General features: G+C 45.3%; 1 protein-coding gene across 1 annotated transcript in view; it reads right to left on the reverse strand.

The window, feature by feature from the left end:
- Positions 1-3855: 3855 nt before the first annotated feature.
- The window catches only part of LOC138644799 (aldehyde oxidase 1-like), a 155432-nt gene continuing 136570 nt past the window's right edge, over positions 3856-22717 (reverse strand). Inside the window, exons 33-34 of the mRNA XM_069733617.1 lie at positions 16491-16658; positions 3856-5620 (exon numbers count right to left, since the gene is read on the reverse strand). Coding sequence (XP_069589718.1) covers positions 5570-5620; positions 16491-16658 — 219 coding nt within the window. The 3' untranslated portion in view covers positions 3856-5569. The remainder of the gene's footprint in view (positions 5621-16490; positions 16659-22717) is intronic.

The following is a 22717-nucleotide window of genomic DNA, read 5'->3' on the forward strand; positions in this document are numbered from 1 at the left end:
AACAACCATTGGAATACCACCCCGTCGTTACGAACAAGACCAGTTTATTTGGCTGCGGATAATTTGAGAAATGGAGGAGTGTCAACGGTTACTGCAGAAACTATTGCATGTGGAATGGCAAGCCAAAGGAGAGGGGGAGTGTAAGAAGGAGAACCACGCCACGGGTAACTGTCCTATGCCGGGTCCGGAACTGTCGGGACTGTCCTCTGTTGTCTGGGGAAAGACACTTTGTAAATATTTTTCCCAGCAATATGCGCTCCTGAAGGATGATGATGAAAATCAATATTCTGATTCAAGGATGATTTTTATTTAAAACTAAAATACAACCGGTTTCAACTTCTTAGTGTCTTCCTCAGGTATAATGTCATGCATATAAACAGATCTATGTGAACACATTTTATAGTATACTGTATATCCCTGCATGTCAATTTGAGTGGGGGCTGAAAGATCTGTTTTTCAGACACACCCAGATACTCAGATATGCAGGATTTTGCACTCTGGGGAATCTAACAAAATTCATATACCAAATAAATTTTATACACGAGTTTTTTTTTTCTCACAAAAAAAAATTAAAATATTTCACACACAAAAATTTTTTACACAAATTTTTCACTCAAAAGTATTTTTCCTTTCTAAAAACACTATAAATCTAATTATATTATATATACAATTTCTTTTAAAATGTTATTAAATATGCTTAAGTATGATTTTATACTAAAATGTAAAATCCTACAAACATATACATTATGACAAAATTTAAAACTCTTCCTTTTTTCATATTGTGACTATTTCCAAATGCCAAATAGAATTGTTCGATATTTCATTCATGTGAAAACAAAATAGCAAACAAAAAAACACTAATATGCGATTTTATAACTGTCAATTTATTTGTTTTGTACATCATCTACTATCTATAATATCATTTAATCCATCTGGGTATAATGTACCCAGACGGAAGATCCAATATAACTCTTTCCCTATTCCCTATATAACTGTCCCTATATAACTGTTCCCTATTAGTACAATTCTCAGGTGTTTGCTCCAACAGGGTCACGGAAATATTGAATGTTTTATTATGCTTCAAACATAAATGCCGGGATAAGCTCTGTTTTAAAACGCCATTTTCAGTATTGTGTCTGTGGCCATTCATAAGGGATCGTAAGGACTGAATAGTCCAACCCACGTATTGGAGGCCACGGGCACAGATAATAACATATATCACAAAATCACTATCACACGTTAATTTCTGTGTGATCGCTATGGACTCACCCGTATTATACGACGAGATGTAATGAGTCATATGGATGATAATCTTGCAGGTACAACATTTTCGGGAACCACATTGATAGATACCCGGTTTTAAAGCATCCGTTTTGTTTATCCTAATTTTTTCTTTATACTGTACATTCCCTTTCCCCATCTTTGGTCATTCTGAGATTACTAGAGGCAATTATACCCTTCAATGTTTGGCCCCTACGAAAAGTAATATTGGGTTTATCTGGTAAAAGTTTTTCAAAAATGTTTCCTTTTTCAACAAGTACCAATATTTATTTAAAATGTTTCTTGTCTCCGTATTACTACGATTACAAGCGGTGAGAAAATTTGACTGCCACCCATCTTTTTTCTATCCTTATTCTTATTTTTGTTTTTATTATCTGCTCAGGTTTTCCTCTTTCCTTAGTTATCCCCTCTTCCATTTTCTTATTTTTATTCTCTCTAGATGAGCACTCCTGCTGAGTTCTTTCTAGATTGGTTCTATATGTTGCCATAATCGCTTTGGATATTTCTTATCTGTAAACTTATCAATCCAAATTTTCGATTGTTCCATATAATCTTCCTTATTTGTATTATTTCTCCACATTTGACGGAACTGGCTATAAGGAATGTGTAGGGGATGTGACATTTATTTTGTTTTATGTCTTTAAAATTCTTATGTAATGTGGTACTGCTATACTAGCCAGTGTATTATCAAAACCCCTGTATATGAGTACTGCTACACCTAAAGTGTATTACTCTGTATATGTACATGTCTGATTGTCTACATGTTTTGCAGATTTACTGTTTGATAGGGAAAGTAAGTACCCCGGGCCGGTCATTAGGTATAGTGTTAGGGGAGCAGTACCCCAAGTTGGCTACTACTACTAGATGGGGGCATTATAGATATAGCTATTAAGTATAGTTTAGCATAGCAAATAGTTAACTGTAGAAGGGGAACGGTGGGATAAGTCAATGAGTTCTTCCCGGTTTAGTTCAGTTGGGACAGGGGGCGTGTGTAACACAGGGCTGGCTAGCCCAGGGCAACACCGTGCCCCACAATGTTTATCAGAAGAGTGGGCCCAGCAGTTAGTATCCAGGGGGCCAGAGTACAGAACGAAGCACAGCGACATCAGAGATAGCGGTGCAGTATAAGTGGGACTGCAGTGCTACGGGAAGAAGGCTAAGCAGAACAGGAGCAAGTTATCCAAGATGTGGCAGATTTTTGCGTGGGCCGCTATTCTAAGGACCGGGGCGAAACGGCAGAGAATACCCCCACGAGAAGCAGGAATTCTAGGCATTGAGGACACTGAGGGATCGGAGGAAACGAACCGTCCCGTTACAGGCTTAGCGGCAGAGAGAAGAGGCAAGGGAGAAAGCGTTGCCAATTGTTATGATTAACTGTGCCCTGGATAATGCTGTGTTAAGTAAAGAAGTTAAAGTTAAAGTGAAACCGGACTGTGACTCTTTAATTACGGAGCCGTCTGTAGAGAATACACTCTCGTGCCGGGAAATCCCAGACAACACAGAGAAGCAACATCAGGGTACTCAGAGAAGAAAACATGATCTTGTGCTGGGAGGGGGCCAGGGGGTGATATAGGGATTACTGTCGGCCATGACAGCAGCCCTGGCCCCGGCCTCCTATAAATGTTTTGCTTGTTTTGCTTCCATTTTTGATGGTGTGCGCCCTGATAATCGAGGAAACTATTGGTGTCAGTTTTCTTGAAGTACGTTTTAGTGCTAATTTTTTTATTTTTATGGGATATTTCTAGATCAACAAAATTTGTTTTTTCTTTATTAACCTCTGCGGAAAAAGTGATTCCCGCCTACAGAAGGCCTTGATCGTGCTGCGGCCTTGTTTGCTCCGGCTGCCTATGTTCAAGGACTAGGGGATCAGCGGAAGGTACCGGAGACCGACTGCTGCCGCCAGAAGAGGGACCGCCATTACCAGCTGAATCTCCTTGGACCAACACCGCGACAGCTGGTGATGGCGCTACCAACCCCCAAGTGGAACCTGCATTCTGAAGAACTTCTGACACGATAAGTGCACCACCGAACTACTGTCACTTTGTTTATTTACCCTGCATATTTTCCGCAATTGGACTGCTGTTCCCCTGTTTAACCCTTCATCTCCCTGCGAGGAGTTAACCCCGTGTTAAAATTAAAATTGTTAAATCTGTTAACCCTTGCTCTGCCTTCTGTCTGTCACTGCATCCCGCAACATGCTTACATTATCATTCACATTCTCTTAAAAAAGGCCAAGAAAGCAAAAATGCTGCTGGGGTATGTAAACTTTTGAGCACAACTGTAACTTCATTATCTCCTTTCAACCACATTTTCAGTTAAAATGCTGCAAGTTTATAATATATGTCTGAAGATTACCGCTATGGCTGCAGGTAAGAATATTTATTTCAGCATTTTTTTTTGTACTGACAGATTCCCTTTAACTTACCCCCAACTGTCACTATGTCCCCACATAATATATGTACTATATATGATACACATATATATTTTTTTTATATTAGAAGATCACATTTCCTGTACATATATTTTTGGGATTCGTGCAGATGGGGCATGACGACTTCACAAAGAGACCAGGAATAAAGTCCAAACTTATCTTTATTGGGTCCAGTTAGTAGAGTTCAGCAATGTTATACAGAGATATTTGCAGCAAATTAAACATCTTCCCACCTGCGAAATAACGAAACATAAACGCAGGTTTCCTCATTTCTACATAAACATTCAGTGGGTGGGACTTCAGACATTTAGTTTTCTCTTTGATGCATACATTTTAACAAAAATTAACTCCTTAAGGGCTGCAGATACACATTTTTACAGCTGTCATTCAGAGGCTTTAATCATCTGCACTGTTTTTTTGTAGCACACTCCTCTCTATGAATTTGGCGCACAATTCAGCAAGACAGGATTGCAAAGGGTCAATTGATTTATCGGGGTCAATATGTGTAAAGAAATTTCTTATGAACTAGAGAATTTCTTCATAGGTCTAGGTAGGTCAAAATTGCCACTGTTAATATTTTAGAGGGGTTTTCTGATCTAGAATTACAAGTCTGCAGTCACTTTGCGTGACTGCAGATTTGTGTATCCTCCCAGTGCCCTCCCCATCACCTCCATCATTGCCTTCTCCACCACCTCAATCAATGACCTCTTCACCACCTCCATCATTGTCCTCCATCATTGCCCTCTCCATCATTGGCTTCTCCACCACCTCAATCACTGTCCTCTCCATCACCTCCATCATTGCCCTCTCCATCACCTCCATCGTTACCCTCTCCACCACCTCTATCATTGTTCTCGCCACCCTCTCCAATCATTGTCCTCTCCATCACCTCCATCATTGCCTTCTCCCCCACCACCTCCATTATTGCCTTTTCCACCCCCATCATTGCACTTTCCACCACCTCTATCATTGCATTCTCTCCCACCACTCCCATCATTGCCCTCTCCACCCCAATCATTTCCCTCCCAATCAACTCCATCATTACCCATTCCACCACCTCCATCATTGCCTCCTCCCCCACCACTCCATCATTGCCCTTTCCAATACCACAATCATTCTTTTCCACCACCACCATCATTGCCTCCTCCCCACCACCTCCATTATTGCCCTTTCCGCCACCATCATTGCCTTCTCCCCCACCACCCCATAATTGCCCTTTCCACCACCTCCATTATTGCTTTTCCCCCCACCACCCCATCATTGCTCTCTCCATAACCCCCACCATTGTCCGCTCTACATGCTCACACACACACATCTTCACCACCCACACACATATACACACACCTCACGTTCCCCGGAGCCGCAGCATCTTCATTGCCGGCAGCTTTCTATCTCACACAGATGCGCGCTGAATGTTGACATCATCCAGCCACGCTGCTGTGTCAGCCACGAAGCAGGACGGATCTCTGCAGCTTTTTTATTAAGTTTGCAAAAATTTCTACATTTCTGGGTTTTTTCAGTCAAGATGGGGTGCAGAGTGTACATTAATGAGAAAAAAAAGAACTTATTTGAATCTACCAAATGGCTACAATGAAAATTGAAAAATTTAAAGGGGTCTGAATACTTTCCGTACCCACTGTAAACTGCATGTTTTCATGTATACAGTACATATCCGGTTACAGGTATTATCAGCATTTCAAAAAGCAAAGTCATTGACGAACAATTTATAGAATATTGCACGCTGAAAAATTATCAAATTACATTTTGTAAAGATAGGCAAGTAAAGGAAAAGATTTTGGGCTCCTGTGCACTGAAGAGACAATCCCTTTGGGTAAGTACTTCACATCATTATGTATATCACACATCAATGGACCATGGGATGCAAGATGCAAGGTCGTCTTTTGGAATCTAAAAAAAGAAGAACACACTAATTACTTTGACGCTAGTCAATCCAAAATATCCAAAACTTAAATGTGTTGTCCAGGTTTGGCATGAACGTCTGCTGTCTTTGTATGTAACTGTAGACTTGTGAATCCTTACAGCATACAAAACATGTGCTGTCAGGACATACTAGAAGTGGGTGTTTATGTGACCACAAGCATGTGACATGCATCCTTCCAGTCACATTCTGACTAGGCATGTGAGGCCTCTCTCAATACAAATTAATTAAGAGAGGCCGTGCAGGTCTAGTCGGAATGTGACCAGAAGCATGCCCATAGCAATACTCCCAGCATTGGAGAATCCTGACATTGTGCATATTGCAGGTCTCCTTTATCATTACTAGTGTTCACAGATTGTGTATGTGGATGTTAAGGCACTAATTTGATTGTGCTGCGCTATATGATTATATATATATATATACAGTGGGGCAAAAAAGTATTTAGTCAGTCAGCAATAGTGCAAGTTCCACCACTTAAAAAGATGAGAGGCGTCTGTAATTTACATCATAGGTAGACCTCAACTATGGGAGACAAACTGAGAAAAAAAAAATCCAGAAAATCACATTGTCTGTTTTTTTAACATTTTATTTGCATATTATGGTGGAAAATAAGTATTTGGTCAGAAACAAACAATCAAGATTTCTGGCTCTCACAGACCTGTAACTTCTTCTTTAAGAGTCTCCTCTTTCCTCCACTCATTACCTGTAGTAAAGGCACCTGTTTAAACTTGTTATCAGTATAAAAAGACACCTGTGCACACCCTCAAACAGTCTGACTCCAAACTCCATTATGCTGAAGACCAAAGAGCTGTCAAAGGACACCAGAAACAAAATTGTAGCCCTGCACCAGGCTGGGAAGACTGAAACTGCAATAGCCAACCAGCTTGGAGTGAAGAAATCAACAGTGGGAGCAATAATTAGAAAATGGAAGACATACAAGACCACTGATAATCTCCCTCGATCTGAGGCTCCATGCAAAATCCCACCCCGTGGGGTCAGAATGATCACAAGAAAGGTGAGCAAAAATCCCAGAACCACGCGGGGGGACCTAGTGAATGAACTGCAGAGAGCTGGGACCAATGTAACAAGGCCTACCATAAGTAACACACTACGCCACCATGGACTCAGATCCTGCAGTGCCAGACGTATCCCACTGCTTAAGCCAGTACATGTCCGGGCCCGTCTGAAGTTTGCTAGAGAGCATTTGGATGATCCAGAGGAGTTTTGGGAGAATGTTCTATGGTCTGATGAAACCAAACTGGAACTGTTTGGTAGAAACACAACTTGTCGTGTTTGGAGGAAAAAGAATACTGAGTTGCATCCATCAAACACCATACCTACTGTAAAGCATGGTGGTGGAAACATCATGCTTTGGGGCTGTTTCTCTGCAAAGGGGCCAGGACGACTGATCCGGGTACATGAAAGAATGAATGGGGCCATGTATCGTGAGATTTTGAGTGCAAACCTCCTTTCATCAGCAAGGGCATTGAAGATGAAACGTGGCTTGGTCTTTCAACATGACAATGGTCCAAAGCACACCGCCAGGGCAATGAAGGAGTGGCTTCGTAAGAAGCATTTCAAGGTCCTGGAGTGGCCTAGCCAGTCTCCAGATCTCAACCCTATAGAAAACCTTTGGAGGGAGTTGAAAGTCCGTGTTGCCAAGCGAAAAGCCAAAAACATCACTTCTCTAGAGGAGATCTGCATGGAGGAATGGGCCAACATACCAACAACAGTGTGTCGCAACCTTGTGAAGACTTACAGAAAACGTTTGACCTCTGTCATTGCCAACAAAGGATATATTACAAAGTATTGAGATGAAATTTTGTTTCTGACCAAATACTTATTTTCCACCATAATATGCAAATAAATTGTTAAAAAAACAGACAATGTGATTTTCTGGATTTTTTTTTCTCAGTTTGTCTCCCATAGTTGAGGTCTACCTATGATGTAAATTACAGACGCCTCTCATCTTTTTAAGTGGTGGAACTTGCACTATTGCTGACTGACTAAATACTTTTTTGCCCCACTGTATATTTATATATACATACATACATACATACACATATATACACACACACACACACACATCCCACAAAAGTTAAAGGGAACCTGTCACCCCCAAAATCGCGGGTGAGGTAAGCCCACCGGCATCAGGGGCTTACCTACAGCATTCTGTAATGCTGTTGATAAGCCCCCGATGTATCCTAAAAGATGAGAAACACCAAGGTTACTTACCGGTAGCCGGATTTTCCGGGACCCATGACGGCACACCTGAGAGGGGATCCGCCCAATCAGGACAGGAAACCCTACTGAAAATAAAAGGGCGTCGCTTCAGTAGGTTTTCAGAGCATGAGAGCCCCCCTGGTTAGTATACATGGCAATCCATCACCACATCATATTAACTAAAAAAGCACCCAAAGCAATAGTGCACACCGAAAAAGTGATAAAGGGGGGAATATACGGGTGCCATCATGGGTTCCGGAAAAAACGGCTACCGGTAAGTAACCCTGGTGTTTTCCCTTCCTACATGACGGCACACCTGAGAGACTTTTGTAGAATGAAACCTTAGGGAGGGACCACCGCTTGTAGTACCCTTCAACCAAATGTTAGGTCAGCAGAGGAAGAACGATCTAGCCGGTAGTGCTTGAAAAAAGTTGAGGGTGAGGACCAGGTAGCGGCCTTGCAAATTTGATCAATTGATACCTTGGCCTTCTCTGCCCAGGAGGTAGCCACGGCTCTGGTGGAGTGAGCCTTGATGCCTTCAGGAACCGGAGTGCCACCTGAAGAGTAGGATAAACTAATGGCCTCCCTGATCCATCTAGCAATAGTACTTTTAGCTACCCCACACCCTCTTCTGCTATCCTGAAAGGCTACGAATAGGGTTTGGTCTTTCCTCCACTGACTAGTTATAGATATGTATTGTAACATAGATCTTCTTTACATCTAACATGTGGAACTTTTGTTCCCCTGGATTTCTAGGATTGCTACAGAATGATGGTAAAGTAATCCCTTGTCTCCTATGGAACTTTTGAACCACCTTGGGGAGATATGCCGGGTCTGGTCTTAGAACGATCCTGTCATCAAAAACCTGAGTATAAGGAGGGCAAATTGACAGGGCCTGTAAATCACTTACCCTATGTGCCGATATTAAGGCTACTAGTAGAACTGTTTTAAGGGTAAGTAACTTAGGTGATAACTCCTGCAAGGGCTCAAAAGGGTCTTTAGTTAGGGCTTCTAAGACTAAATTTAGATCCCAAGGAGGGATTTTTGGGATAACGACCGGTCGAGATCTATTACAAGATTTTATGAATCGCGAAACCCATCTATTTGAGGCAAGATTACAGTTACCGTATATAGTGCCCCCAAGGCTGAAACCTGAACTTTAAGGGTGCTGGTTGCTAACCCAAGATATAATCCTGCTTGCAGAAATTCTAGGATAGGACCCACTGGAGCCACCTCCCCTAATGGTTCACCCAGGAAGTTAAGAAATTTTTTCCATGTCCTACCATAGATCCTATGGGTTTTCTGCTTTTCAATAAGGTGGAGATTAAACCTGGTGAGAATCCTTGGCGAATTAGTAATGCCCTCTCAAATTCCAGGCTGCCAGATGGAAGCCCTTCACCTGAGAGTAAGTCACTGGGCCCTGGGTTAGTAGGTCCGGAACCTCTGGCAGAATCCATGGGTCCGTTACCGACCTCTGCCTTAGAAGGGAGAACCATAGTCTCCTTGGCCAGAATGGAGCTATGAGGATAATTTTCGCTTGATCCTCTCTGATCTTCCAGATCACAGCTGGAATCATCACTATCGGGGGGAATGCGTAGGCCAGAGAGAACTTCCAGGGTATCAGCAGGGCATCTACTGCGAAAGGATGTTCTGTTGGATTTAAGGAGCCTAGTAGGGTCATCGCCTTTCTCAGAGTCATTGCTGGTTGATGAAATGCTGTACTGGCCAGGTTTATTATCTTGGCTACTTTGTTTTCTGGAAGGAGGCAGAGCTGACGCTCGGAATCCAGCATTAACCCCAGGAAGGACTGTAGTTTTACTGCTAGTAATCTTGACTTGGGGATATTTATTATCCAACCTAGCTCCATTAGAGTTGATGTTACCACTGATACTTGATGAGTGCAATGGGACTCTGACCTCCCTATTACAAGGAAATCGTCCAGATATGGGACAATTACTACATCCCGGGACCGGAGGTATGACATTACTTCCACCATTACTTTGGTGAAAACTCTGGGGGCTGTAGACAGGCCGAATGGAAGGGCTGTATATTGGTAATGCTTTACCTGATTCTGAATATAGAGAGCTACTCTCAAGTATTTTCGATATTCCTGATGTATTGGTATATGGTAGTACGCATCTTTTAAATTACTGCCATGAAGAAGTGTTGGAAGAGAAGTTTTATGTTTGTGTTTATAGGCTCCATCTTGAAGGTGTAGTTCTCTATCGATTGGTTGAGCTTCCTTTGATTTATTATAGTTCTCCAAGAGCTGTCCGGTTTTTGGATTAAAAAGAGGGGGGAGTAAAATCCACCTCTTTCTTCCCGAGTCAGGACTTTCTGAAGAACCTTTTTGTGAATGAGTCCTAAGACCTCGGTTTCCAGGGCAGATTGCTCCTGCTGGGACTTTCTTCGGGGAGTTATTATAAAGTTTTGCCTGGGTGGACGGATGAATTTTATTTTTAGGCAGTCTTTGATAATATTCACGACCCAGGTACTGGGGGAGATATTTATCCAGGCCAGAAAGAGGGAGAGTCTTCCTCCCACTTCTGGCGTAATGTCATTGGGGGGATTTTTTTGCCGATGTAGAGGGCCCTTTAAACATGTTGCTCGATCCTCTCTTATCCTTAAAGTCCCAATTTTTTCTCTCCCCTGGGGGGCAACCTCTGTTATATCTTCTCCTCCGAAAAAAAGGTTTTTTGGAATCTTTAGGGATATTGGGAAAAACTTTCTTTTTATCTCCTGCATGTTCCAGGATTTCTTCTAGTTTTTCCCAAAAAGTAGTTGACCGTCACATGGAATGGAGCACAGCTTATGTTTAGATGGCAAATCCCCCGGACAACCCTTGAGCCAAAGGGCTCTTGTCGCATTGGACAAGCTCGCTGCTCTGGCTGTTAGTCTTGCGGAGTCTGCAGAAGAGTCTGCCAAGAAAGCTGCTGCTCCTTGCACTAAGGATATATTTGCAAGGATGTCGCCTCTGGGTACCTTGTCCCTTAGCTGATCTTCTATCTGCTGTAGCTAGACCATTAGAGCACGGGCCGTACATGTCCCAGCAATTGCTGGCTTCAGGCCCTTCGTTGAGGCTTCCCAGATATGTCTCAGAAACCCATCTGCTTTTTTATCAAGCGGGTCTTTAAGAACACCCGAGTCTTCTAATGGAAGGGACGATCTTTTTAAATATTTGGCTACTGCCCCGTCAATTTTAGGGATCTTCTCCCAGGATTCAGAGTCTTTATCCTCAAAAGGATATCTCCTTTTGGATGAAGAAGGTAAAGAACCCATTTTTTTCCACTCTTTTTCAATTAATGCTTTGATTTTCGCAAATTTCCGGAAACGTGCATTTCCTTTTCTCTTCTAAGCCACCAAACATGACATCTTCTAGTGACCTAGGTGTCTTCTCTTCCTTAAGACCCATACCATATCTAACTGCTTTAACTAATTTGTCTACGTCCTCAGTTGGAAAACATGGACGACCTCCTGAATCACTGTCCGAGGAGGAATCTGAAGACTGGATAGAGGCTGAGGAGGTAGAGGGAGATCGGGATGATTCATGACTCTCCTGTCTCTGAGAGGCATCTGACTCTGTAGACTCCTTACGGCTTTTCCTTCTTGGTTTATTAAGGGTCATTTTTAAGGAGTTTTTTTTATTTCTGCCTGTATTATGGCTTTAAGGCTAGTGGCGAAATTAGGGGTCTCTTCTTGTATGGTTTTATTAATGCAGTCAGCACAGAGATCCTTCTGCCACTGAACTGCAAGCGGGACTTTACCAAGGGCACACTCTCGGTTCCTTGTTTTGCCGCTAGACTTCCTGGACCCCTAGTGATCAAACAGAAAAAATGGACCCTGTTACCATAAGGGTGACATTCACGTAGATCACTCACCACCGCCGACAATCACGGGTACCGGTTTTGGAGGCTGGACAGATGCACGTGAAGTGTCCCTCTTGGACACCGACGAATCTTGCCGGACAAGATGACCGATGCTCCTACCACTTGAGCGGCTGCTCCTGGTATGCTGGTGGCTCGGCAAGGCATCTGGCGAGAGCTCCTGCTGCTGCTCTTGCTGCCCCACTTCCATAATGAAGTTTCTGGGCACGAGTGCGTCTTCTGTGGTTATCACCCCTTTTATGGGGGATCCACTGCACTCCCCACCTCCTCCGGTGCCCAATAGTGGCCCCTCCCCTGCTCTGCCACACCACCGGAGTCTCTATCCACCGGCCGGCGTTTTCTTCATGGGCGCCGCCATCTTGGATCCGGCACCCGCCTATAACGACACACGGGCACGCCCATTCCCAGCATGCCTTGCGCATGACGTCAGACGGGCGACCCGGAAGCGGCCGCCGCACGGCAGAGACAGGAGGGCGGCGTGGCAGCCACGGAAGGAACCCGGCCAGGACTGTGCTGCACCAACGCCTGCTCAGTTGCAGAGCCCTGGAGGACCCGCGGACGGCGCCTCCAGACCCCGAGCTCCAACGCACAGATGCTGCCTGTTCTTCCACGCCGGGACAGGAGCTGGGTAAGTGGAACCGCCGTGTTCAGCGCAAGGGTCCCTGTCAGGACAGGAAACCCAACTGCAGCGACAGAGGTATCGCCCTTTTATTTTCAGTAGGGTTTCCTGTCCTGACTGGGTGGATCCCCTCTCTCAGGTGTGCCGTCATGGGGGAAGGGAAAAACTTGTTGCATCATTCCCAAGAAGACTCATTGCTGTACTAGCTCAATACTGAGCAAAGGGTCTGAATACTTATGACCATGTGATATTTCGGTTTTTTCGTTTTTAATAAATTTGCAAAAATTTCTACATTTCTGGGGGGTTTTTTCAGTCAAGATGGGGTGCAGAGTGTACATTAATGAGAAAACAAATGAACTTTTTTGAATTTACCAAATGGCTGCAATGAAACATAGCGAAAAATTTAAAGGGGTCTGAATATTTTCCGTACCCACTGTATTACACACTGTCAGCATTCCACAGCCTAAGTACACACATATAATGTTAAAAAGCCCAGACAACCCTTTTAAGGCTGGAACTGAATATAACTGTTGCAATTACTTTTTTTAAACTTTTTCTTTATGCAGCGATGAGATATCTCTCACCATATTATGCATGCTAACTCCTCCCCATCGCTTTCATTTTTTCCTACTATTCTACCAAGAGTCAATTTTTTTTCTATTTTTGAAATACATAGCCATATGAGGGTTTGTATTTTTTGCAGGTGGAGTTGTAGTTTTGATTTACATAATTCATTTCACCTAACAAGAAAAAAAATACAAAATGTTGAACTATAATTCTGCCATTATTTTTTGAGTTTCATTTTTATGGCATTAACTGTACTGCAAGAATTACCTGGTGTTAGGGCTAGCGGAACGCACCGAGTAAATATAGAGGTTTTATTATAATAGATGCATTCGCAGCCCGGGGTCCACCGTGCAGGAGAACCTGCTGCTAGTAAACGGTGGAACTATATGGCGGTATGAGCTAACTCTGTTACTTCACAGAGTAGCCGTGAACTCAAAGCACTGCGCCCTGTTTGACTTCACAGTGGCACAGGCTAACTACCCAACTGAGAGCAGTCAGTGGTCATGCATGCACACAAAAACTCCTCGCCAGAGGTGCCAGCATTCTAGGGGCTTAATTCAGCCAGGTCCCTGAATACATTCACACAATATCTCCTCGCCGAAGGTGCCAGCATTCTAGGGGCTTATTTCAGCCGGGTCCCTGAACACAAACTCACATGACCACACTGGCGCAAAGCACATAACATAGAACGATACTAGCGCATGGCCGTGCAGCCATGCGAGCCTTAAATAGTTGCAGCATGTACAGGACCTTCCTAGAAGGATCAATGAGAGGCTGCCACAGCGCGTGAGCACCTACAGGACCTTCCTGAAGGACCAATGGCTTTAGCTGCAGTATCTGATCATGTGACCCTGGATCTCCACTGAGAGATCTTACTCTGGGCTTGCTCAGAACGAGAAAAGCAGGACTTAGTCCCAGAAGCATCTGCTTGCCGCTGCCCAGCACTGACTTCAATGGCAGAAGCAGGAAAAGCAGCAGTAACTCTTTGTACAGAGTCAGACAGATCGAGACGCTGGGACTGACGTCTCCACTGAGCAGGCTCCACTGCGGCAGGAGAAGAATGGGAGACCGCAGCGGAGGTGGCCCGAGATTCCCCCTGTGCAGAGGCGGGAACTCAACCCCTAACACCTGGCAATGTGATCCTTTGGCGAAATACAATAACAGCAATACCATATTTATATTGTTCTTTTATATTGAAATGGTAAACAAGGGGCAAACTTTGTAAAAAAAAGAAAAAAAAAAAAGTGGTTTTAGTTTGTGTTGCACGTAACTTTTTTTTTTATACTTTCAGCAATAATGCTGTGTAGGCACTTGTTTTCTGCAAAGTGTGTTGTTTAAAACTTTTATATTTTTAAAAACATTTTTTTTCTTTGTACTTGTTAGTCCTTAAAGGACTTGAATCGTCAATCATTCGATCGCTTGTACTATATAGTGCAATACTTACATAGTAAGGTTGCCGTCACACTAGCAGTATTTGGTCAGTATTTTACATCAGTATTTGTAAGCCAAAACCAGGAGTGGAACAATTAGGCCGGTGTCACACACAGCGTAAAACAATACGGTCCGTATATTACGGCCGTAATACGCTGAAAAGTCCCGAAAAAAGTGGTCCGTAGCTCCTCCGTAGGCAGGGTGTGTCAGCGTTTTTTGCGCATGGCATCCTCCGTATGTAATCCGTATGGCATCCGTACTGCGTGGTTTTCTCGCAGGCTAGCAAAACCAACATACCGCTATAGAAGTGATCCATGTGTCCCAAAAAGAAAAGAAAATATATATATACTGTCTATATATATATATATATATATATATATATATATATATATATATGTCAGTAGACACATATATTAGAGAGAAAAGCCGGTAATTCAGTGCGGTGTACAGTAAAATCACACTGACAGCTTACAGTAGAATAGGTAGAATAAATGTGTACACACAGAATAGGTATATATATATATATATATATATATGTCAGTGAGACACATATATGTATATATATTAATATTTATTCCAGCGCTATACAGCTTGAAAGCCGGTAATTCAATTACCGGCTTTTTCTTTCTCCTTCCTAAAACCCGACATGATTTGAGACATGGTTTACATACAGTAAACCATGTCTTCTCTCCATTTTTTTTGCAGATTCCACACTACTAATGTCAGTAGTGTGTATCTGCAAAATTTGGCCGTTCTAGCTCTTAAAATAAAGGGTTAAATGGCGGAAAAAATTGGCGTGGGCTCCCGCGCAATTTTCTCCGCCAGAGTAGTAAAGCCAGTGACTGAGGGCAGATATTAATAGCCTGGAGAGGGTCCACGGTTATTGGCCCCCCCTGGCTAAAAATATCTGCCCCCAGCCACCCCAGAAAAGGCACATCTGGAAGATGCGCCTATTCTGGCACTTGGCCACTCTCTTCCCATTCCCGTGTAGCGGTGGGATATGGGGTAATGAAGGGTTAATGCCACCTTGCTATTGTAAGGTGACATTAAGCCTAATTAATAATGGAGAGGCGTCAATTATGACACCTATCCATTATTAATCCAATTGTAGTGAAGGGTTAAATAAAACACAAACACATTATTTAAAATTATTTTAATGAAATAAAAACAATGGTTGTTGCAGTATTTTATTCAACGCCCAACCCAGTCACTGAAGACCCTCGTTCTGTGAGTAAAAAAACATAATAAACCAACAATATACTTACCCTCCGCAGATCTGTAACGTCCAACGATGTAAATCCTTCTGAAGGGGTTAAAACATTTTGCAGCAAGGAGCTGTGCTAATGCAGGCTGCTCCTCAACCCCAGGGAATGAGGCTAAAAATAGATCAATGATCTATATTTAGCTTCATTTGCGGTGAGGCGCCCTCTGCTGGCTGTTCATAGATCGTGGGAAATTATCTAGAAAGCCAGGGAGCTTTCTAGGTAATTTTGTACGGCCGTAGAAAGCCGTATAATACTGATCAGTAAAATACGGCAAATAGGAGCAGGGGCATAGAGAATAATTGTGCCGTACTTTTTGCGAGTTTTACGGACGTAGATTCTGCGCTCTTACGTCCGTAAAACTCGCAAGTGTGACGCCGGCCTTAGAGGAAAAGGAGGATAACAGAAACATATGCACCACTTCTGCATTTATCACGCACTCCTGGTTTTGGCTTACAAATACCGATGTAAAATACTGACCAAATACTGCTAGTGTGACGGCAGCCGAAATGTGACAATCTCCTATTACTCATGAGTACAAACATGGCAGTGAGGGGGTCATCAGTAGCCCGCCACCTGCCATGACAACTGCCAAAACCACCTAAATACCATTGTCAGAGATTGACAATGGCATTCAAGTGGTGAAATAGCAGCGATGGCAGCTCTGCTCTTATCAATGCTTTTAGATGCAGGCACCTTCACTGTATGAAGAAGGCTTAGCTCATTAGCCAGATGAATATATCTGCACAGAGGGGGTTAATAATGTTCTTGTACCTTATTATGTAATAGTCAAACTATAGCAGTTTTTCTGTACATAGCATGTATAAAGAGTAGAATGGTATAAAGAAATTACCATCTCAGTGAATTTGTCTCCACATGCCATACGTATCTTCTCTGGGGATGCCGGGCTGTTCAGTTTAAAAATATTAGGCAAGCCCCTTTCCTTTCGAGCAGATGACACAGCGTCCTTTATTGCAAAGTATACAACTGATCCCAAAAAGAGCGCTGCCTCACCAATACCCTAGGGAAACAAATAAAAGTGAAGTAAAAGCAGTTGAAAATGTTACTATATCTAAAAAAGGTGTAAATCCATTCCAGATAAGTAAACGGGAACATTACACACATAACATATCAAATTATGGCCATTAAAAAGAAAATGAGTGCTCCATACACCATTATTTCAGGGTTATAGGTGCTAAAGAAGGTATTGAATATATGCAATATGTCACGGTTCCACTCCTCAGGGTGTCTGGGATGCAGTTTCTGACAGCTCGGCCGTCCAATCCGGTACAGGGGCGTGCAGAAGCTGTCAGTGTGTTGATTGACAGCTCGACTATCCAGTCTCAGACTGGGAGTCATCGGCTGTCTCCAAGTGTTCATTATCCTGGGTAATTGCCATGCTACTAAACTGAGCTGTTTCTCCCAGACCTCTGCCAGACGTACATTTAGCTAGTGAAGTTTGTGCTTCCTGTGCCTTGAGTTCTGTATGCTTGATCTTTTGTTGCCTGACGTTTGGCTTCGTTCTGACCATCCGTCTGTTTAATCCTTTCTGCTCTGATCGGTTATCCTGCTGGTATTCTGACCTTGGAATGTTACCTGACCACACTTTTGTCTCTTCCCTCTGTTTATGACATAACCTCCTGGCTTCTGACTTTGGATTCCTTGACCATTCTGACTCATGGCTTGGCCATCATGGCCGTGAGAAGTGACTAGCGTCACACAATACATATAACACAGATTGACACACACAATGCATGTTTGAGGAACTACCCATTTGTTTGCTCATTACTCTCTGTTCAATGTATTTTAGTTGTCAGAGATGATCATCTTGGATCTTGGATGGACCAACCTCCGGGGTTTGTCAGACATTTTATAGAGATGAAGATGGAATTTAGAATATTAGAAACCACAAAAAGGTAAATAAAGATTGAAGAGACGGCACTCGGTATCAGTGGCGTATCTAGGGGGGGGCAGCCGGGGCATGTGCCCCGGGCGCAGCTGGCAGGGGGGCGCAGTTGGGCCGCCAAATGTCTCCCCTGGCAGCTGCATTCTGCCGCCCCTGCACTCGGAGTCAGCTGTTCTCTGTGTCGGACTGTCAAGCTGACATCCGGCACAGAGACGCTGCAGCGCGCGGCTCCCAGTGTTCAATTGTACTCGTATCTTACGGACATGAGTACAATTGAACATCTGACTGCAGGGCCTGTCTAGAATGGAGCTGAGGTAAGATGTCACCGGAAGGGGCGGGGCCTCCTTCAGTCCAGTGAAGACAGATAGCAGGAACCAGGAAGCTGCTGGAGTCGTGTGAGGAGGACTGAGGGTCTGCAGCATGCAGCCATGTGAGGAGATTACCGAGGTGTGTGGGGAATGGAGGGATAATGATGAGGGGCTGTGTAGTGGATGATGAGAAGCTGTGGGGAATGGAGGGATAATGATGAGGGGCTGTGTAGTGGATGATGAGAAGCTGTGGGGATTGGAGGGATAATGATGAGGGGCTGTGTAGTGGATGATGAGACGCTGTGGGGAATGGAGGGATAATGATGAGGGGCTGTGTAGTGGATGATGAGAAGCTGTGGGGATTGGAGGGATAATGATGAGGGGCTGTGTAGTGGATGATGAGAAGCTGTGGGGATTGGAGGGATAATGATGAGGGGCTGTGTAGTGGATGATGAGAAGCTGTGGGGATTGGAGGGATAATGATGAGGGGCTGTGTAGTGAATGATGAGAAGCTGTGGGGATTGGAGGGATAATGATGAGGGGCTGTGTAGTGGATGATGAGAAGCTGTGGGGAATGGAGGGATAATGATGAGGGGCTGTGTAGTGGATGATGAGAAGCTGTGGGGAATGGAGGGATAATGATGAGGGGCTGTGTAGTGGATGATGAGACGCTGTGGGGATTGGAGGGATAATGATGAGGGGCTGTGTAGTGGATGATGAGAAGCTGTGGGGATTGGAGGGATAATGATGAGGGGCTGTGTAGTGGATGATGAGAAGCTGTGGGGATTGGAGGGATAATGATGAGGGGCTGTGTAGTGGATGATGAGAAGCTGTGGGGATTGGAGGGATAATGATGAGGGGCTGTGTAGTGGATGATGAGAAGCTGTGGGGATTGGAGGGATAATGATGAGGGGCTGTGTAGTGGATGATGAGACGCTGTGGGGATTGGAGGGATAATGATGAGGGGCTGTGTAGTGGATGATGAGACGCTGTGGGGATTGGAGGGATAATGATGAGGGGCTGTGTAGTGGATGATGAGAAGCTGTGGGGATTGGAGGGATAATGATGAGGGGCTGTGTAGTGGATGATGAGACGCTGTGGGGAATGGAGGGATAATGATGAGGGGCTGTGTAGTGGATGATGAGACGCTGTGGGGATTGGAGGGATAATGATGAGGGGCTGTGTAGTGGATGATGAGACGCTGTGGGGATTGGAGGGATAATGATGAGGGGCTGTGTAGTGGATGATGAGACGCTGTGGGGAATGGAGGGATAATGATGAGGGGCTGTGTAGTGGATGATGAGACGCTGTGGGGAATGGAGGGATAATGATGAGGGGCTGTGTAGTGGATGATGAGACGCTGTGGGGAATGGAGGGATAATGATGAGGGGCTGTGTAGTGGATGATGAGAGGCTGTGGGGAATGGAGGGATAATGATGAGGGGCTGTGTAGTGGATGATGAGAAGCTGTGGGGATTGGAGGGATAATGATGAGGGGCTGTGTAGTGGATGATGAGACGCTGTGGGGAATGGAGGGATAATGATGAGGGGCTGTGTAGTGGATGATGAGAAGCTGTGGGGATTGGAGGGATAATGATGAGGGGCTGTGTAGTGGATGATGAGAAGCTGTGGGGATTGGAGGGATAATGATGAGGGGCTGTGTAGTGGATGATGAGAAGCTGTGGGGATTGGAGGGATAATGATGAGGGGCTGTGTAGTGGATGATGAGAGGCTGTGGGGAATGGAGGGATAATGATGAGGGGCTGTGTAGTGGATGATGAGAAGCTGTGGGGATTGGAGGGATAATGATGAGGGGCTGTGTAGTGGATGATGAGAGGCTGTGGGGAATGGAGGGATAATGATGAGGGGCTGTGTAGTGGATGATGAGACGCTGTGGGGATTGGAGGGATAATGATGAGGGGCTGTGTAGTGGATGATGAGACGCTGTGGGGATTGGAGGGATAATGATGAGGGGCTGTGTAGTGGATGATGAGAAGCTGTGGGGATTGGAGGGATAATGATGAGGGGCTGTGTAGTGGATGATGAGACGCTGTGGGGATTGGAGGGATAATGATGAGGGGCTGTGTAGTGGATGATGAGACGCTGTGGGGAATGGAGGGATAATGATGAGGGGCTGTGTAGTGGATGATGAGACGCTGTGGGGAATGGAGGGATAATGATGAGGGGCTGTGTAGTGGATGATGAGACGCTGTGGGGAATGGAGGGATAATGATGAGGGGCTGTGTAGTGGATGATGAGAAGCTGTGGGGAATGGAGGGATAATGATGAGGGGCTGTGTAGTGGATGATGAGAGGCTGTGGGGAATGGAGGGATAATGATGAGGGGCTGTGTAGTGGATGATGAGAAGCTGTGGGGATTGGAGGGATAATGATGAGGGGCTGTGTAGTGGATGATGAGAAGCTGTGGGGAATGGAGGGATAATGATGAGGGGCTGTGTAGTGGATGATGAGAGGCTGTGGGGAATGGAGGGATAATGATGAGGGGCTGTGTATTGGATGATGAGAAGCTGTGGGGATTGGAGGGATAATGATGAGGGGCTGTGTAGTGGATGATGAGAGGCTGTGGGGAATGGAGGGATAATGATGAGGGGCTGTGTAGTGGATGATGAGAGGCTGTGGGGAATGGAGGGATAATGATGAGGGGCTGTGTAGTGGATGATGAGAAGCTGTGGGGATTGGAGGGATAATGATGAGGGGCTGTGTAGTGGATGATGAGAAGCTGTGGGGATTGGAGGGATAATGATGAGGGGCTGTGTAGTGGCTGATGAGACGCTGTGGGGAATGGAGGGATAATGATGAGGGGCTGTGTAGTGGATGATGAGACGCTGTGGGGATTGGAGGGATAATGATGAGGGGCTGTGTAGTGGATGATGAGAAGCTGTGGGGATTGGAGGGATAATGATGAGGGGCTGTGTAGTGGATGATGAGAAGCTGTGGGGATTGGAGGGATAATGATGAGGGGCTGTGTAGTGGATGATGAGAGGCTGTGGGGAATGGAGGGATAATGATGAGGGGCTGTGTAGTGGATGATGAGAGGCTGTGGGGAATGGAGGGATAATGATGAGGGGCTGTGTAGTGGATGATGAGAGGCTGTGGGGAATGGAGGGATAATGATGAGGGGCTGTGTAGTGGATGATGAGAAGCTGTGGGGATTGGAGGGATAATGATGAGGGGCTGTGTAGTGGATGATGAGACGCTGTGGGGAATGGAGGGATAATGATGAGGGGCTGTGTAGTGGATGATGAGAAGCTGTGGGGATTGGAGGGATAATGATGAGGGGCTGTGTAGTGGATGATGAGAAGCTGTGGGGATTGGAGGGATAATGATGAGGGGCTATGTAGTGGATGATGAGACGCTGTGGGGAATGGAGGGATAATGATGAGGGGCTGTGTAGTGGATGATGAGAAGCTGTGGGGATTGGAGGGATAATGATGAGGGGCTGTGTAGTGGATGATGAGAAGCTGTGGGGATTGGAGGGATAATGATGAGGGGCTGTGTAGTGGATGATGAGAGGCTGTGGGGAATGGAGGGATAATGATGAGGGGCTGTGTAGTGGATGATGAGAAGCTGTGGGGATTGGAGGGATAATGATGAGGGGCTGTGTAGTGGATGATGAGAGGCTGTGGGGAATGGAGGGATAATGATGAGGGGCTGTGTAGTGGATGATGAGACGCTGTGGGGATTGGAGGGATAATGATGAGGGGCTGTGTAGTGGATGATGAGACGCTGTGGGGATTGGAGGGATAATGATGAGGGGCTGTGTAGTGGATGATGAGAAGCTGTGGGGATTGGAGGGATAATGATGAGGGGCTGTGTAGTGGATGATGAGACGCTGTGGGGATTGGAGGGATAATGATGAGGGGCTGTGTAGTGGATGATGAGACGCTGTGGGGAATGGAGGGATAATGATGAGGGGCTGTGTAGTGGATGATGAGACGCTGTGGGGAATGGAGGGATAATGATGAGGGGCTGTGTAGTGGATGATGAGACGCTGTGGGGAATGGAGGGATAATGATGAGGGGCTGTGTAGTGGATGATGAGACGCTGTGGGGAATGGAGGGATAATGATGAGGGGCTGTGTAGTGGATGATGAGAGGCTGTGGGGAATGGAGGGATAATGATGAGGGGCTGTGTAGTGGATGATGAGAAGCTGTGTGGGGAATGATGATGGGCTGTGAAGTGGATGATGAGGGGCTGTGTGGGGAATGGAGCATGATGAGGGGCAGTGTGGAAAAAGAAGGAATGATGAGGGGCTGTGTGGGAGAAGGGGGGTGATGAGGGGCTTTGGGGGAGAAGGGGGGTGATGAGGGGCTGTACGGGGGTGATGGGCTGTGTGGGGAATGGGGGATGAGAGGCTGTGTGGGTGATAATGAGGGCCTGTGGGGAATGGGGGGATGATGAGGGGCTCTGTGGAGAAGCGGGGTGATGAGGGCCTTTTTGGGGAATGATGAGGGCCTGTGGGGAATGGGAGGATGATGAGGGACTGTGTAGGGGTGATGAGGGGGAGATGGGGTTGATGAGGGGCTGTGTGGGGGATCAGGAGATGGGGGTGATGAGGGGCTGTGTGGGTAATTGGGGGATTTATTGTGTGGGGTTGAATTGGAGTGGAGATGGGAGATTTGAGGACACAAAATGAACAGCAAAGGGGGTGATGGGGCACAGAATAGAAACTGAGTAGTGGGTTCGTAGCATGGGGGCAGTGTAAGGGCACAGCCAGGAGAGGACAGTATACCAAGGAGGGGGAGTGTGATGAGAGAGTACAGTATAAATACTGGGCCCTATATGGGGGACACAGTGTGAGAGGACAGTGTGAAGAGGGGACCGGTATGGAAAGGAGAGGTCAGTGT

The sequence above is a fragment of the Ranitomeya imitator genome, chromosome 7, assembly GCF_032444005.1.
Source record: "Ranitomeya imitator isolate aRanImi1 chromosome 7, aRanImi1.pri, whole genome shotgun sequence".
NCBI lineage: Eukaryota > Metazoa > Chordata > Amphibia > Anura > Dendrobatidae > Ranitomeya > Ranitomeya imitator.